Source organism: Pseudorasbora parva, chromosome 1 (genome assembly GCF_024679245.1).
Source record: "Pseudorasbora parva isolate DD20220531a chromosome 1, ASM2467924v1, whole genome shotgun sequence".
Lineage (NCBI taxonomy): Eukaryota > Metazoa > Chordata > Actinopteri > Cypriniformes > Gobionidae > Pseudorasbora > Pseudorasbora parva.
In genome coordinates, this window is record NC_090172.1 from 64,390,641 (window position 1) to 64,408,139 (window position 17,499).

At 43.0% G+C, this 17,499-nt stretch overlaps 1 protein-coding gene across 5 annotated transcripts in view; it reads right to left on the reverse strand.

Moving 5' to 3' along the window:
• Positions 1-17,499, reverse strand: part of arhgef11 (Rho guanine nucleotide exchange factor (GEF) 11) — a 57,555-nt gene that overhangs the window by 30,800 nt on the left and 9,256 nt on the right. For all 5 annotated transcript variants that reach the window (XM_067447571.1, XM_067447572.1, XM_067447569.1 and 2 more), the window contains 15 exons: positions 15,455-15,559; positions 14,152-14,201; positions 14,012-14,069; positions 13,740-13,933; positions 12,329-12,400; positions 9,937-10,044; positions 9,773-9,821; positions 9,657-9,694; positions 9,479-9,568; positions 9,338-9,406; positions 6,692-6,796; positions 6,497-6,595; positions 5,561-5,603; positions 5,359-5,455; positions 2,006-2,128 (listed from right to left, as the gene is read on the reverse strand). In XM_067447571.1, coding sequence (XP_067303672.1) covers positions 2,006-2,128; positions 5,359-5,455; positions 5,561-5,603; positions 6,497-6,595; positions 6,692-6,796; positions 9,338-9,406; positions 9,479-9,568; positions 9,657-9,694; positions 9,773-9,821; positions 9,937-10,044; positions 12,329-12,400; positions 13,740-13,933; positions 14,012-14,069; positions 14,152-14,201; positions 15,455-15,559 — 1,300 coding nt within the window. The remainder of the gene's footprint in view (positions 1-2,005; positions 2,129-5,358; positions 5,456-5,560; positions 5,604-6,496; positions 6,596-6,691; positions 6,797-9,337; positions 9,407-9,478; positions 9,569-9,656; positions 9,695-9,772; positions 9,822-9,936; positions 10,045-12,328; positions 12,401-13,739; positions 13,934-14,011; positions 14,070-14,151; positions 14,202-15,454; positions 15,560-17,499) is intronic.

Consider the following 17,499-nt stretch of genomic DNA (forward strand, 5'->3'; position numbering starts at 1 on the left):
CTTCTTGACGGATCGCTTCCTGTTCTCCTGAGTTTTAAGTCGCTTTGGATAGAAGCGTCTGCTAAATGCATAAATGGAAATGTAAACATGAACGAAAACGAAAAGTCGAAAACTTTTCACACCCGTCAAAAGTGGTGAAAATGTCCGTCTGATATGGGTTTCAGAACTAAGCGTGGCAAATTGGCTCAATAGCGCCACCTACAAAAGGTCAATTAAGCGCCGTTTGGGCTCCATTTGATGTATTCAGTATGAGATCCGCTAGACAGATGTAATTTCGCTGAGCTAAAAGTGAATGGATTTGAAAATTGTAAAACTCTTAAAAAAAAAAAAAGAGCTTATTTTCGAAAATGTCTATTTTTAACACCACAGAAAATTATACGATTACTCGATTAATTGTCAAAATAATCATCAGATTAGTTTTTTTCTTGTTGAGAAATACAAAACACAAAAACGAATTATTAATATTAAAGGGTTAGTTCAGCCCAAAATGAAATGTCTGTCATTAACTCCTCTCCCTAATGTCGTTCCACACCCGTAAGACCTCCGCTCATCTTCACACACAGTTTAAGATATTTCAGATTTAGTCTGAGAGCGTATGCAAGTGTATGCACACTATACTGTCCATGTCCAGAAAGGGAATAAAAACATCATCACAGTAGTCCATATGAGACATCAGTGGGTTAATTAGAGTCTCTTGAAGCATCCAAAATACATTTGGGTCCAAAAATAACAAAAACTACGACTTTATTCAGCATTGGCTTCTCTTCCAGGTTTGTGTTCAAACCTCAAATAAAGATTCAAACGGTTATGAATCAGCGAATTGATTGGTGATTCATATCGCCAATGTCACGTGATTTCAGCAGTTTGACACGCGATTCGAATCATGATTCATGACCGTTTGATTCTTTATTTGTGTATCACAGAAGACAATGCTGAATAAAGGCGTATTTTTTGTGATTTTTGGACCCAAATGTATTGTTGACGCTTCAAAGGAGTCTAACCGTGCGTTCACACCGCCGCCGGCGAAAGCGTCAAAATTCGCTCTTGCCGCCCTGACAACGACGCTGTAGAAAGCTCTGATCGAATGTTTTTTCTTTTTTTAAACTGTATTTAAAGAGGCCGCAAATCAAACAATCATGTTGATCACTGACGACTAGTAGGGTATAAATTAACTTCATGAAATCGTTTAAATGTGAAAGTAAGAATGAATTGCACACCCGCTGAACAACGAGCGTTCTAGCGCCTGTAAAATAGTGTTGCGCGACTTCTTAACAAATTACACATCACTATGAATGATCTCGTCATAACTGATAGGGAACCCCGCACAGCAATGATCAACCTCTCCTACAAATTGCTTGGGAACTAATGTGGTCGGAACCAAAGTTTACAGGCCTGCGTTATCTGGATTTCTCTCAAGCGGAGCACTTCTACATTCTGACTGGTTGCCGCCGAACCGCGTCATAGCTCATTACCATAAAGTTGAGCTGATTTCAACTCTCCTCGACGTCCAAGACGCGCCGCGCCGCTCTCGCCGGAGCTCGCCGCCCGGCTCCCATTGAAAATGAATGACTTCCGGCCAGCTGGCCGCTCTCGCCGCCGGCGGTGTGAACGCACAGTAATTGACCCACTGATGTCTCATATGGACTACTGTGATGATGTCTTCATGACCTCCTGGACGTGGACTGTATAGTGTGCATACACTTACATTCAAAGGACAGAAAGGCCTCTGAAATCTGAAATATCTTAAACTGTGTGTGAAGATGAGCGGAGGTCTTACGGGTGAGGAACGACATTAGGGGGAGGAGTTAATGACAGACATTTCATTTTTGGGGTGAACTAACCCTTTAATGTCTGTTTATACTCGAATATAATATATTTCAGAGCAGATTTCTGCTGATATATGTTGTCTTTGCCAGGCTTCACTCGTGTCACTCTGCTTGTGATCTGCTAAACCTGAAATGAACAGAGGCTTGGGGTAAAAAATACCGTCCAAAAAGAAACTCACAGGATCTCCCAGAGCGCCAGCACCTGTCTGTCCACAACCTGTCTCTCCTTCACAGGGTCTCCGTCTAACTGCTGCAGCTCGCTCTCCCCAAACAGAGACCCCAGACCCATCGTCTGCTTACTCCTGTGGCACACACACACACACACACAGAATGGTTGTCATAAATGTCTGCAGATTATTGGTTGATTTGTCAAATATCGCATAGCTGTATTTTTAGTGCTAGCAGTCACAAATAATAAGAAATAGTCAAAGAAATACTGAAACACTGTTGGTGATCTCATGTTTTTGTTGTTGTTCGTACTGAGAATCATTCATAAAGGAGTAAGCCCCCTTTCTAATGTTTTGGGTATAAGGTGGACTAACATTCACAGCATAATCCTCACTACTCTTGAGTACTTTTAAACGGCCCCTTTTCTCCTACTCTGAGTAGTATTTAGGGCAGGTACTTTTACTCTACTTAAATTACATTTTTAGACAAGTAACAGTACGTCTACTCCAGTATGCTTTTTCAGGACTCTCTCCACCACTGGTGTTACGTCCCAGGACGCGTGTGTATGTTTTATAATTATGGTGTTTGTGTCATTTATTGATGTACTGTGTTATTGCCAATGGACCCAACGGCCTGCTGGCAATTGTAGTTTTCTGTCCTATTTCCTGTGCTCCTCCCTGTCCTAATCTAGGTGATTGGACCTACCAGCTGCTCATCATTGTCAGGAGGAGCCAGTATTTAAGCAGAACAGGAGAGCGGTCCAGAGAGAGATTCCTTCTCCCAGTCCCAGAGTGTTGCTCTTGTTGTGTTTTAAGCTTAAATCGGTGTCATTGCTGTAGTGTGCAGCGTTTATGTGTTAAGCTTAAAACACACCATCACGTCGGGGTCACCAAAGTAAGGTAAGCGTGTTGTGGTTTATTTGTATTTATTTTGTGCAGGTTACTTAGATACTATACCACTAGTTAGTAATCTTTTATTTGTTGTTTCGGCCGTACCCGCTCTTGAACATGTTTCCCTTGTGTAATGTTGGACTGTGTTTAGTTTGTTCCTTTGGCACTGTATTTATTGTAAATAAATCTATTTAAATCTCACATTTGTGTAGTGAGTGCTGGGACTGAGAACATTTAAACCTTCTTTGTTTCTATTAAATATTCTTTAAAACATTACTTCCCTTTTCCCCTAGAAATCTGAAGTGGGAACGTAACACTGGACACCACACACACTCGCTGTAACCCATGTGAAGCAACGGCTTCAACAGCACTGTGGAGAGAGTGTTAAAGTGCCCCTGTTATGTTTTTCAGATATTCGCTTCCTGCAGTGTGTAATATCGCTGTCCGTGAATGTAAACGCTCTGCAAATCTCGTTTCGGATCCATTGGTGTGACGTTTGTACGTCCCCAGAACAGACATTCACATAACGCCCGTCTGTGTTGCACATTGTCTGTCCACACTGCAAAAAATGCTCTTCTTACTTAGTATTTTTGTCTTGTTTCTAGTCAAAATATCTAAAAATTTAGACGAAACATTTAAAAGAGAAGTAAAATGATTGTCTTGTTTTGGGAAAAAATAACTCAAAGTTAAAATAAGCAAAATAATCTGCCAATGGGGTAAGAAAAATAATCTTAATTTAAACAGAAAACTAGAATATTTAGCTTAATTTAAGCAAAAACTCTTCATTTTGAGTTATTTTTTCCCCAAACAAGAATCATTTTACTTCTCTATTAAATGTTTCTTCTACATTTTTAGATATTTTGACTAGAAACAAGACAAACACTAAGTAAGAAAAGCGTTTTTGCAGTGGATGAACAGTTTGACCCGTCCTCAAACACGGCACTTTACGGACGACTGCTTCTCAAATCTCGGAGCTCAACGCCGGATTCACGAATCGTTGCTCTGGAAGACGGGTCAGTGCTCAGCTTATTTAGACCAGCTCCTCAGAATCACAGCCTGTATGAATGAATAATCATTGCTGTACTACCGCTGTTCAACATATGTAGTTGTGTGTTTATATTGTGTGTAGGTGTACTGTAACTCAGCTGCGGGCCTGATTACCTAAAACTGAGTCTAATAATGCAGAGCGTCTGTCGTTCTCTTACAGCTTTTGAAGATAAAGGATGGAGCAAGATCTGTTTATGTTGCATCAGCCGTTCATGTTAATGCTGGGCTAATGTATCCGCTGTTATTGATGCAGTTCCTGCAAGTGCACCGCAATAAATCAGAAACACACACACATAGGTTTGTTGACGGACACACACTTGTTAATGCTGATGGTGAGGAATTACTCCTCGAAATGAGTAGCGTATCGCTGAGAAACTCCCGCTCAGGTCGTCCTTGCGATGGTGGCTTGGGTTGAATAACCTTTTCGTCCCATGTTTCGTCATCGATTCGGACTCACACTGAGATTGAAGTCAAATCGATGCCAACGTTCCCCTTTACAGAGTGTGTACATTAATCGCTGAGCTTTAGGAAGCCTCCAGATGGAGCAGGAGTTCAGTTATAGTAGACTGGGCCATCTGACCAATCAGAGAGACTGGTTCACCCATCGTGTCGTCTGAGAATCGTTGAACACTGTGGTGATGTGCAGTGTATATTAAGTGTTTGTTGACTTTGATGCATGTGAACCTGATGTAGGAGACGCCAAAACTAAACTAGGAGCTTTTAAAATAGCATAATAAGGGCACTTTAAAGGGAACATTCAGCAAAAATGAGCCTGTGATGTGTATCTGCTAACCCCCAGGGCGTCCCAGATGTAGGTGTGTGTGTTTCTTCAGGAGAACACAAATGAAGATTTTTAACTCAGCCGTTGCTCGTATAATGCGTGTCAATGGGGTGTATTTCTCTGAGAGTAATAAACACACAGACATACGAATCCATATTAAACCCTGTGGCTCGTGTAGACACACTGATTTTTACCTCATATCAGACGAATCTCATCTAGTGTTACTGACGCCATTACTTCCGCTGAAGAAGGTCAAAATAACGGCGTGATCGTAGATATATACGTTCCTTATTAGTGACTGCGCGGATCGGTTGAATGAGGAATCTATGTTAATATATCTATGATCGCAAAGGGTTTTGATATGAGGTAAAAAATAACAAATACTGCTGTGTTTCTGGCAGAAAGCGATCGTTTCATGTCTTCAGAGCAACGTCTGAGTTAAAATCTTCATTTGTGTTCTCCTGAAGAAACAAACACACCTACATCTGGGACGCCCCGGGGGTCAGCAGATACACATCACAGGCTCATTTTTGGGTGAACGTTCCCTTTAATAATTTCAGCTGGACATTTACTACCTTAAAATAAAGTGGACACATTAAAAAATGAAAAGCGAGAATCGTCCATCAGAGCTCAGACGGAGCCGCACCTGTAGTCCTGAAGCTGGTCTTGGATGTCTGGAAGCACCTGCTGCTGGAGCTCCGAGAGCGGCCCTCGAATGTCCTCCTGCGCGTGGAGACGGGTCTCTACACACACACACACACACACACACACACACACACACACACACACACAGAGCTCAGTCACACTGCCATCGCTCTCTGACCAACAGCTGAACGACTGAACCTTACCTATATCCGTCAGAAACTCCTCGCGCACTTTCATCTTCAGCGGCTGAAAAGCATCAGAAATGAAGAGTTCAGAATCAGAAAAGGCCTCTGGACCTGCGGGATTAACGCCCGTTTCACACACACTCCGTCTGCAGTGTGTATGTGGTGTGTGTGTGTGTGTGTGTGTGTGTGTGTGTGTGTGTGTATGCGGTACAGGAGCCACACGCCCTGTTGTGTTTTCACATAAGCTGCGTTTGCAATCCGCAACTGATCCGCTGTGTATAACAAACACAGCACAAATCCAGAAGTTACTGAAAATGGTTCGACAGAATTGCAATTCTCTCTGTTTACTCTTTCATTGAAGTCAGGTTTTAATATACTACATTTAAACAACATTTTATTCAATTCATTTATTCATATTTATATAGCCTAGTACTTTAGATTTAGCTCACACGAGTGGCAAAACATGTAAACATAGGTTATAGGCTAAAATCACAAACACTTTAAATTCACAAACACTTACAATAGGCTACTCTAAACAACCGACTCTCGTCTTTTCTCTCGTTTTTAAACCCTTTTAAAAGAAATCCTGCAGGTCATAAAGAACTTAGTTTTCAATCTCCAAGGAAGGACGAGTGCTCTCCATTATGGCACATTTTTTACCTTAATGCCCGGTAAGGTGTCGTTTCCTTGCTTTACCCGAGAAAAAAAGCCATGTGTTGACTTTAAAACGAGAGTATATTTTAAATTATGTGCATCTGTGGTGAAATTACTCGGTTGTCAGTACATGTTTATTTTAAAGCGAACAATGTTCTGTCACTTTAATGAAACGCACCGACGGACAGCATCCGCGTGCAGTGTGAAAGCTGTAATCTATTAACATGGGTACGGAAAAAAATACACACCGCAAACGGAGTGTGTGTGAAACAGGCGTAAGGGTGTAAATCAGACACTCACGGCATCGTGGTCCAGGAAGTGTGAGCAGATCTGAGGGGCGAGTGAGCGGGCGTCTTTCGGACTGGAGCCCAGATACGCCTCCACACACAGGTAGAACAGCTGGACACACAAACACACACACACACACACACACACACGCGTGAGAATGAAGGCCGATTCCCACAGCACGGTTAATGTTCCCGAAGCCGCACTGACCAGAGGGTTGGGATCCAGGAGCTGGCTGAAGATGTATCTCATGAACACCGTCATGTGTGCCGGACGGCTTTTCAGCAGCTCGATGTCCTGGAACGGCCCGTCCATCTGACAATGAAGAGCGGGAAAGAGCTCAAGATTAAGCTTTAAAGGGTTAGTTCACCCAAAAACAAGATCAAGATTAAGCTTTAAAGGGTTAGTTCACCCAAAAACGAGCTCAAGATTAACCTTTAAAGGGTTAGTTCACCCAAAAACGAGCTCAAGATTAACCTTTAAAGGGTTAGTTCACCCAAAAACAAGCTCAAGATTAAGCTTTAAAGGGTTAGTTCACCCAAAAACGAGCTCAAGATTAACCTTTAAAGGGTTAGTTCACCCAAAAACGAGCTCAAGATTAACCTTTAAAGGGTTAGTTCACCCAAAAACAAGCTCAAGATTAACCTTTAAAGGGTTAGTTCACCCAAAAACGAGCTCAAGATTAACCTTTAAAGGGTTAGTTCACCCAAAAACGAGCTCAAGATTAACCTTTAAAGGGTTAGTTCACCCAAAAACGAGCTCAAGATTAACCTTTAAAGGGTTAGTTCACCCAAAAACGAGCTCAAGATTAACCTTTAAAGGGTTAGTTCACCCAAAAACAAGCTCAAGATTAACCTTTAAAGGGTTAGTTCACCCAAAAACGAGCTCAAGATTAACCTTTAAAGGGTTAGTTCACTCAAAAACGAGCTCAAGATTAACCTTTAAAGGGTTAGTTCACCCAAAAACGAGCTCAAGATTAACCTTTAAAGTGTTAGTTCACCCAAAAACGAGCTCAAGATTAACCTTTAAAGGGTTAGTTCACCCAAAAACGAGCTCAAGATTAACCTTTAAAGTGTTAGTTCACCCAAAAACGAGCTCAAGATTAACCTTTAAAGTGTTAGTTCACCCAAAAACGAGCTCAAGATTAACCTTTAAAGGGTTAGTTCACCCAAAAATGACATGGGGTGAGGAAATGATCAGCAAAAGTGTATTAAAAGTGAACTAATCATTTAATGCAGCTCATGGGTAAATAATGCTGTATGAATGTTTGCTGACATAATAAAGTCTCATTATTTAACATAAGTTAATGTATTAACTCACCATGAGAAGTACATGTGCTACAGTATTTATAAATCATTGTTAATGTTAGCTAATAATAATGCAGTCATTCATTGTAAGATCACATTGCATTACCTAATGTTAACAAATACTACTCTTGATTTGAATAATGGTCTGATATTAAGAGATAACTATGCAGGAAGTACAGGTTCTTCTCAAAAAATTAGCATATAGTGATAAAGTTCATTATTTTCCATAATGTAATGATAAAAATTAAACTTTCATATATTTTAGATTCATTGCACACCAACTGAAATATTTCAGGTCTTGTATTGTTTTAATACTGATGATTTTGGCACACAGCTCATGAAAACCCAAAATCTCAAAAAATTAGCATATTTCATCCGACCAATAAAAGAAAAGTGTTTTTTAATACAAAAAAAGGTCAACCTTCAAATAATGATGTTCAGTTCTGCACTCAATACTTGGTGGGGAATCCTTTTGCAGAAATGACTGCTTCAGTGCGGCGTTATCTATTAATAACGGACCATTATACTAAAGTGTTACCGAATAATGTATTAAATGTTGAAATTAACTAAGATTATTACACGGCTCTGTGAAATACTTGCTTCTGATTGGTCAATCGCTCATTCCAGCGGTATGTTATTCCCAGATAACAGCCGCTCATCCGGGTACTGCGAGTTATCTTGACCGGTTCTACTTCTGTGCTTAACGCTGGCGCCATCTTGTGGCTTAAACAGCCGTGGGTTACAATGGAAGACTTCAAGGCAGGTTTCCTTTATAACGTTTTTAATATGGATATTTTTCTCACACAAACGCATCGATTGGAATCAGAAGGCTCTATTAACCCATCGGAGTCGTGTGGAGCACGTTATTTGACGGACAGCTGCATTTTTTATGGACTTCAAACACAACTACAACTACTGCTGGGATTAACGTTAGCCTGGACTTTTTAAATATAACTGATTGTATTTGTCTGACAGAAGAATGTCATAAACACCTATAATGACCTGAGGGTGAGTAAATCACAGGCTTGGTTTCATTTTTGGGTGAACTAACCCTTTCAGCATTCATTTTCAACATTTAGCAGCAATAGATAAAGGCTTAAAGCAGGTTGGAACTGTTTTCCTTCGCGGAAGCTTTGCGTAAGAGCTAATAAAATATTTAATCCCAAGACAATATTTGGTGTGTAATTTATTTGAGACTAGTAGCGTAGACTCTAGACTTGAGTAACTAGTAGCATTAATAAGCGGGATAATGTCCACCCAGCCGGTTGTTATCGCAGAATAAACCCCTTCAGAGTGACGCTCCGCTTCGCCTCGGGGTCCTGATCACTCTGGCGGGGTTTATTCTGCGATAACATCCGGCTGGGTCGACATTATCCCTTACTTAACAAATGCTGTAGAAGTGTAGTCCATGTTAACTAATGAAGCCTTATTTGTAGAAGCGTTACCAAAGGTTTTTAAATAAAAACCACACTATGAAACTGTTGCTCTGTGTTGATGCACTCTGGGAGTTTTTAACCAGCCCTAAGGCCACTAGCACTGCCTCTCTCACCTCATTGATCGAGTACCCATCATCCTCCTCTTCTTCCTCCTCCGGTCCGATGATCTGCATCTTTCCTCCCTGAAGAGACAGAAGAAGATCAGACTCGAGGCTCAACGCCAAACGCGCCTCAGGAACGAGTGTGTGTCTCACCGGGTCTGAGGGGTGTGTGTCGGACCCCTGGCGGTGGAGCAGGGGGTTCCTGAGGAAGGTGGAGGGGGAGGAGAAGGGGCTCTCGAACGCCTAAACGGAGACGGAGGACGGGAAGCGGTTGGGCAGATGGAGGGGACGCTTGATTATGAGGAAAATAAAACCAGCAACTGAAACTCACCTCGACGTCTCCTTCACTGGAGTCCATCGATAAGCGGCCTGCTCGAAACACAACAGACACCGCGTCAGCCACACGAGCTCATTACTAAGAGTGTTAACAGACTGAACTTCACTGACCTTCTCCAGCCGTGAGATAGTTAGCCACAGCTTCAGACCGAGTGCCGTCCTGGAAGAGAGAAGAAGATTTTAAATCGAAACTGTGACACCCTTAGTCATATGCAATAGTGAAATGTAATCGTAATGAAACATAAACAGTGAAATAGGTGAAGCCCAAATCTCACCACGTCCTGCTGGATCTTCACTCGGACTTGATTGGCTCGTCGCTTGGCGCTCTCTATTCGCTCCTCTAGTGAAGGCGAGGGGTTTCGAGACTGTTCCTCCAGAAGGTTCTGCGCAGGGAACGTCGTTTATTATTGGGTTAGATTTGACATGACAGCACACACACACACACACACACACACACGTTTGTTTTTGTGACACATGGGGACATTCTATAGGCATAATGGTTTTTATACAGTACAAACCGTATTTTATATCCCCTTACACTGCCCCTGGCCCTAAACCTACCCATCACACACACACACACACACACAGCCCTAAACCTACCCATCACACACACACACACAGCCCTAAACCTACCCATCACACACACACACACAGCCCTAAACCTACCCATCACACACACACACACAGCCCTAAACCTACCCATCACACACACACACACAGCCCTAAACCTACCCATCACACACACACACACACAGCCCTAAACCTACCCATCACACACACACACACAGCCCTAAACCTACCCATCACACACACACACACAGCCCTAAACCTACCCATCACACACACACACACAGCCCTAAACCTACCCATCACACACACACACACAGCCCTAAACCTACCCATCACACACACACACACAGCCCTAAACCTACCCATCACACACACACACACAGCCCTAAACCTACCCATCACACACACACACACAGCCCTAAACCTACCCATCACACACACACACACAGCCCTAAACCTACCCATCACACACACACACACAGCCCTAAACCTACCCATCACACACACACACACAGCCCTAAACCTACCCATCACACACACACACACAGCCCTAAACCTACCCATCACACACACACACACAGCCCTAAACCTACCCATCACACACACACACACAGCCCTAAACCTACCCATCACACACACACACACAGCCCTAAACCTACCCATCACACACACACACACAGCCCTAAACCTACCCATCACACACACACACACAGCCCTAAACCTACCCATCACACACACACACACAGCCCTAAACCTACCCATCACACACACACACAGCCCTAAACCTACCCATCACACACACACACACAGCCCTAAACCTACCCATCACACACACACACACAGCCCTAAACCTACCCATCACACACACACACACAGCCCTAAACCTACCCATCACACACACACACAGCCCTAAACCTACCCATCACACACACACAGCCCTAAACCTACCCATCACACACACACAGCCCTAAACCTACCCATCACACACACACAGCCCTAAACCTACCCATCACACACACACACACACAGCCCTAAACCTACCCATCACACACACACACACAGCCCTAAACCTACCCATCACACACACACACACAGCCCTAAACCTACCCATCACACACACACACACAGCCCTAAACCTACCCATCACACACACACACAGCCCTAAACCTACCCATCACACACACACACACAGCCCTAAACCTACCCATCACACACACACACAGCCCTAAACCTACCCATCACACACACACACACAGCCCTAAACCTACCCATCACACACACACACACACAGCCCTAAACCTACCCATCACACACACACACACAGCCCTAAACCTACCCATCACACACACACACAGCCCTAAACCTACCCATCACACACACACAGCCCTAAACCTACCCATCACACACACACACACACAGCCCTAAACCTACCCATCACACACACACAGCCCTAAACCTACCCATCACACACACACACACAGCCCTAAACCTACCCATCACACACACACACACAGCCCTAAACCTACCCATCACACACACACACACACAGCCCTAAACCTACCCATCACACACACACACACAGCCCTAAACCTACCCATCACACACACACAGCCCTAAACCTACCCATCACACACACACACACACAGCCCTAAACCTACCCATCACACACACACAGCCCTAAACCTACCCATCACACACACACACACACACAGCCCTAAACCTACCCATCACACACACACACACAGCCCTAAACCTACCCATCACACACACACACACAGCCCTAAACCTACCCATCACACACACACACACAGCCCTAAACCTACCCATCACACACACACACACACAGCCCTAAACCTACCCATCACACACACACACACACAGCCCTAAACCTACCCATCACAGAAAACATTCTGCATTTTTACTTTCTAAATAAACTCCTCCTGTGTGATTTATCAGCCTTTTGAAAAGTGGGGCCATGGGTAATGTCCTCATATTTCACCCTCTGCTGTAATACCTGTGTCATACCCATGGTATTATACACATTTTTGTCCTCTTATGACACAAAAACAAGCACACACACACACACAGAACTCATACCTGTAGCTCTGCCTCCTCCTGCTCCAACATCTTTCTGAGGATTTCTGTGGCGTGTTTTTGCACCTCGGGGTCCTGAGAATGATGGACAACGACATTAAAGTGATGATCTCTACTCCCAGAGAGACACGCAGAACATGCAGACGTGTCTGTTTGCGCTTTAACGGGATAGTTCACCCCAAAATGAGCCAGTGATGTTGATCTGCTGAGCCCCAGAGCGTCCCAGATCAGATGTAGGTGTGTTTGTTTCTTCAGGAGAAAACAAAACTCAGCCGTTGCTCGTATAATGCGTGTCAATGGGGTGTGTTTCTATGAGAGTAATAAACACACACACACGCGAATCCATATTAAACCCTGAGGCTCGTGGAGATACACTGATGTCTTAAGACACGAAACCATCGCTTTCTGCCAGAAACACAACAGTGTGTGTGTTATTTTACCTCATATCAGGCGAATCTCATCTAGTGTTGTCAAAAGTACCGACCGCGATACCAAATCGGTATTGAAAAGTTAAAATGTGACGCTTCGAGCGCTGTTGAGCGGAATCGTAAACACCTCTGACTGGTCATTGTGCTCACGCGCTCATCGGATGTGCCTGTGATTGGCTACAATGATAAACCGGCAGCGGTTTGAAACAACACGGAAGTGTTTGAGAAGTGTTTGGAGAGCGGTAGCGGGAGCGTTTGAGAGCACAAGCAGGCGTCGACCAGCGGACCGGTGCTGATAGACACCTGCATTCAAACGCTCTGTGTGTATCTGTGTAAGCGCTCCGTGAAAAGCGTCATTGATGTATTTTGACAACATGTTTGTGAAGCGCTGATCAAAGTAGCCAATCACAGACCTATTTGATGAGCGCGTGAGCACAATGGCCAGTCAGAGGTGTTTACGATTCCGCTCAACAGCGCTCAAAGCGGCATATTTTTACATTTCAGTACCAAATTGGTATCGCAGTCAGTACTTTTGACAACACTAATCTCATCTAGTGTTCCCAGTAACATTACTTCCTCTGAAGAAGGTCAAAATACGGGCGTGATCGTAGGACTATTTACATAGATGCCTCATCCAACCGATCCGTGCAGGGATCTGTTAATATCACTATGATCGCTCCGGTATTTTGACCTTACTCAGTGGAAGTAATGGCGCTGGGAATACTAGATGAGACTCGTCTGATATGTTTCTGGCAGAAAGCGATCGTTTCGTGTCTTAAGACATCAGTGTGTCGCCACGAGCCACAGGGTTTAATATGGATTCGTATGTCTGTGTGTTTTTCTCTACATCTGGGACGCCCTGGGGGTCAGCAGATCAACACCACAGGCTCATTTTTGGGTCAACTATCCCTGTAATATTCACAGACACTAGTCCATATCGCAAGTGTGCAGCCCTTCTGATAATAGCCTTTAAAACCATGATGCACCTGTAACGGTTTGGGTCCTGTGATTCTCTGAGTGGGGGTACTGCTTCCTGTGGGCGGGGTTAGCGGAGGGGGCGGGGCTTCACCACCCAGTGCTGTCCTGTGATTGGGCAAGAGGTCAGTAGGGAGGGGCTGAAGCGGGACGGACGCGACCGAAGGAGGCGGGCCCTGAAGAGTCAACGCCACATACGTCCCAGCTATCAGAAGAGAACACACGTCAGCAACGAAACGCCTGAGCGTGCCAAAAACACGAGACGACCAACCACAACACTCACATTTGATCATCTTTACAACTTCCTGATGAGACATGGACGAAACCACTGAGCCATTAACCTGAAAAGCAAACAGGCGGGACAAATGTGAGGTTAGTTATTAATTAAAGATTACTAATGCTATGTGTTGTAGTTGAGAAAACCTTAATGATGCGGTCTCCTTCCTGAACGCCAGCTTTGACCGCTGCTCCACCTGTGAGGACAAAGGAGGCCTGTTTGAGTGCCATACTAATGTTTCAACTGCCCTGTTGGATCAATTTAAAGTGCTCCTATTATGCTTTTTCAAATATTGCCTTTCATACAGTGTGTAATACAGCTGTGTGTGACTGTATAAGGTCAGCAGTTTAAAGTGCACAAGTTTTGCCACCTTAAATAAATAATTGGTTCTGAACTCTGGAAAGAGCTGATTCATTCTGGACAATCGAACTTCAGATTCAATAAGGCATTTGGTTTACAAAATGTGAACAGACTGGGCCATCTGGCCAATCAGAGAATGTAAATCTGTTGTAGGAGATTTTAAGGGTGCGTTCACACTTGTAGTTCGGTTCGTTTGGTCGGTTCGGACCAAAAAACAAAAACAAAACATATAGTCTTGGTCCGCTTAGCGTTCACACTGGCATTTTTAACAGCTTACCGAACCAAAGGCACAGGGAGACGCTCACAACCTGATTGGTCGGCTTATATGACGTAGGAGCTGCTTACCGAACAATCAAAACAATGCTGTGTGCGGATTACACACGGTCATTTTATGCGTGTACATGTGGCATTATTTTTACCCGCTGAGAACTCATGAAGAGCTCATAAAATGTTCACAACATTCAAAACAGCAGCAGGATTCCCTCCGTTGTGCAGAAAAGAGACAGAAGGTTTGCTTTTTGTGCGTTTTTTCTAGCATTTTCGCAACCTCCTCATTGCTCCACGTTTGCCCTCTAACGTTAAAGTTATTCATACACCAAGTTTGGATACACCGATCTTTCCGCATCATCAAATCAGCTGCATGCGTCTCATCTTGTGACATTACGTCCGGTTTTTGGTCCGTTTACATGTCTTCGGTCCGTGTTGCGTTCATATATCAATCGAACCGCACCAGAGTTGGTTTGGAAGCGGACCGAGACCCATCTTTTTAGCGCTCTCGGTCCGCTTGTTTGGTGCGCACCAGGGTTCGGATGGCAGCGTTCACATATGTTCAAATGAACCGCACTAACCGAGCAACCGCACCAGGGTTCGTTTTAATCGAACCAAACATGACAAGTGTGAACACACCCTGAAACAACATCAGGAACCTTTGACACAGCATAATAGGGGCACTTTACGCTGAATAGAAGCATTGATTTACAAAGAATAAACACAAATCTTACTGACTGCAAACTGTTATTCATTTGTGTGTGTGTGTGTGTGTGTGTGTGTGTGTGTGTGTGTGTGTGTGTGTGTGTGTGTGTTAGTTACCTGGCCGAACATTTTGCACTAGTTTGATTCTCTCGCCGCAGACGGTGAAGCCAAACCCCAGATTGTCTCTCTGCACAATCACACATCTTTGGACTAAACCTGTCCCTGTGAAACAGGAATATTCATGTAAATAATCACATCATTATTCCTGAATTTTGCATTAGAAGGGGTGCAATGATACACTCGTGTCACGATTCGATATATATCACGATACTGAACTCACAGTTACGATATGTATCCCGATATTTTAAGCCATCATGAGTTTATTATTATTAAAATAACATTATTATGTGTGTATTATTATTAGGACCCACAAATATCCCCCTGTTGCATCATTATACATTATATTCAACATTATATATAGTCGTTTAATGTAATAATGTCACTGAAAATCAAAGTTTACGTTGTTTTTCTAGGGATGCATGATATTATCGGCACGACATCGGAATCGGCCGATAAACGCTTAAAATATAAAAATCGGCATCGGCCGATGTGAAAACATTATGCCGATATGATAACGTGTTGATATGCGCCTGCAATTACTCATGTGTGCAAGGAGTGCTACAGCGATAAGACCATGTCAGCACTGCGGTCATTCTTCAAGTGAAAACAAGAAAATACATTGCATGTAGAGTGATTTATATTGACTGTTTTTAAATGCTGCCTTGAATTTCTGAATGCACGTACAGAAGGACGTGACCGTCAGCAGCAGATTTGCCACGTTTTCACAACAAAACTAGCCCAAAACAAGCCCAATCGCGTCTCTCCACTCTCTAGCGCGTGCTGCAGCCTCCACAGCAGCAGAAGCTCCTCCAGGTCCTAGTGCCCTCCCTCTAGACCGCTATATATTTATACATGTAGTGGGTGCGCTGTTGTTACACTAATACAATGAAAAGTAGAATACACAAATAAATTGAAGTTACTTCTTGTTCTGAATAAACAAATCAGTAATGATGTCATAAATCACAAGCATGACACTTGTAAATTAAATACTTTTATATACAGTGTATTAATCTGTAATCAAATTTTACGAAATGGATGATGAAAAATAATCCAAGGAGCTCTACAACAATTGTAGAATTAAAAGACAGCATCAATGGATGTCATGCCACCCCCACTTCATGTGCACAAACGTTAAATCCAAAAATACAATATTTAGGTTACAGCTGCATCTGGGGTGAAAAATTACTGACTTTATTATTGTTATTTTCAGAGCTTTTAATATACTCTTATCATAAAAAGAACTTTATTAACATTTATTTATCTTCAACAAGAATCCTTTTAGTAAGGATGCCTCAGAAATCTGAAACCAGAATGAAAAAAAATAGTTTTTGCGCAAAATGGTGTTGTTTCCAAACAAAGGGAAAAAATAAACATATATCGGCATTGGCCAAAACGAGCTGAAAAATATCGGCATATCGGATATCGCCAAAAATCCAATATCGTGCATCCCTAATTTTTTCCCCTCAGGCATTACTCAGCATCTCTCCCGGTGCTCACAGCTCCACCTCTCCAACTATTAATGCTCCACACACATAAGATTAAACCATCTGAAATACTTTGAACAATCACAATAGTAAAACTCAGTGTGCTCTGGTGATTTAAATGGTGTTTTCTTTGACTGTGAGGAGTGTGTGTGCGCTTCAGATGATCAGTGCCATCCGTCTCAGCTCTAATCGCAGGAAAGCTCGTCAGAATGAGCGCTAGTCTCAAACTGGAAATGTTCAGCTCATCTTTAACCTTAATTCTGCATTTACTCTCTCGTTAACCATCGCTCGTGTCTCTCCAGAAGACTTGGGTTCAGATTAGACACTCGATTAGTTATTTTTATGATGCCTTTATGACTTTTGTTTGGATCTTAAAAGTCTAAGAGGAATAATGGACTTTAAATGGAGGGACAGAAATCCCTCAGGTTTCATAAAGAATATCTTCATTTGTGTTTAAGTTAAACAAAAAATGACATAATGGTGAGTTCATGATGGCGAGTTTACATGACTGTGTGTTTGGGTGAATTATACCTTATATAAACAGGCCGACTACAGCAA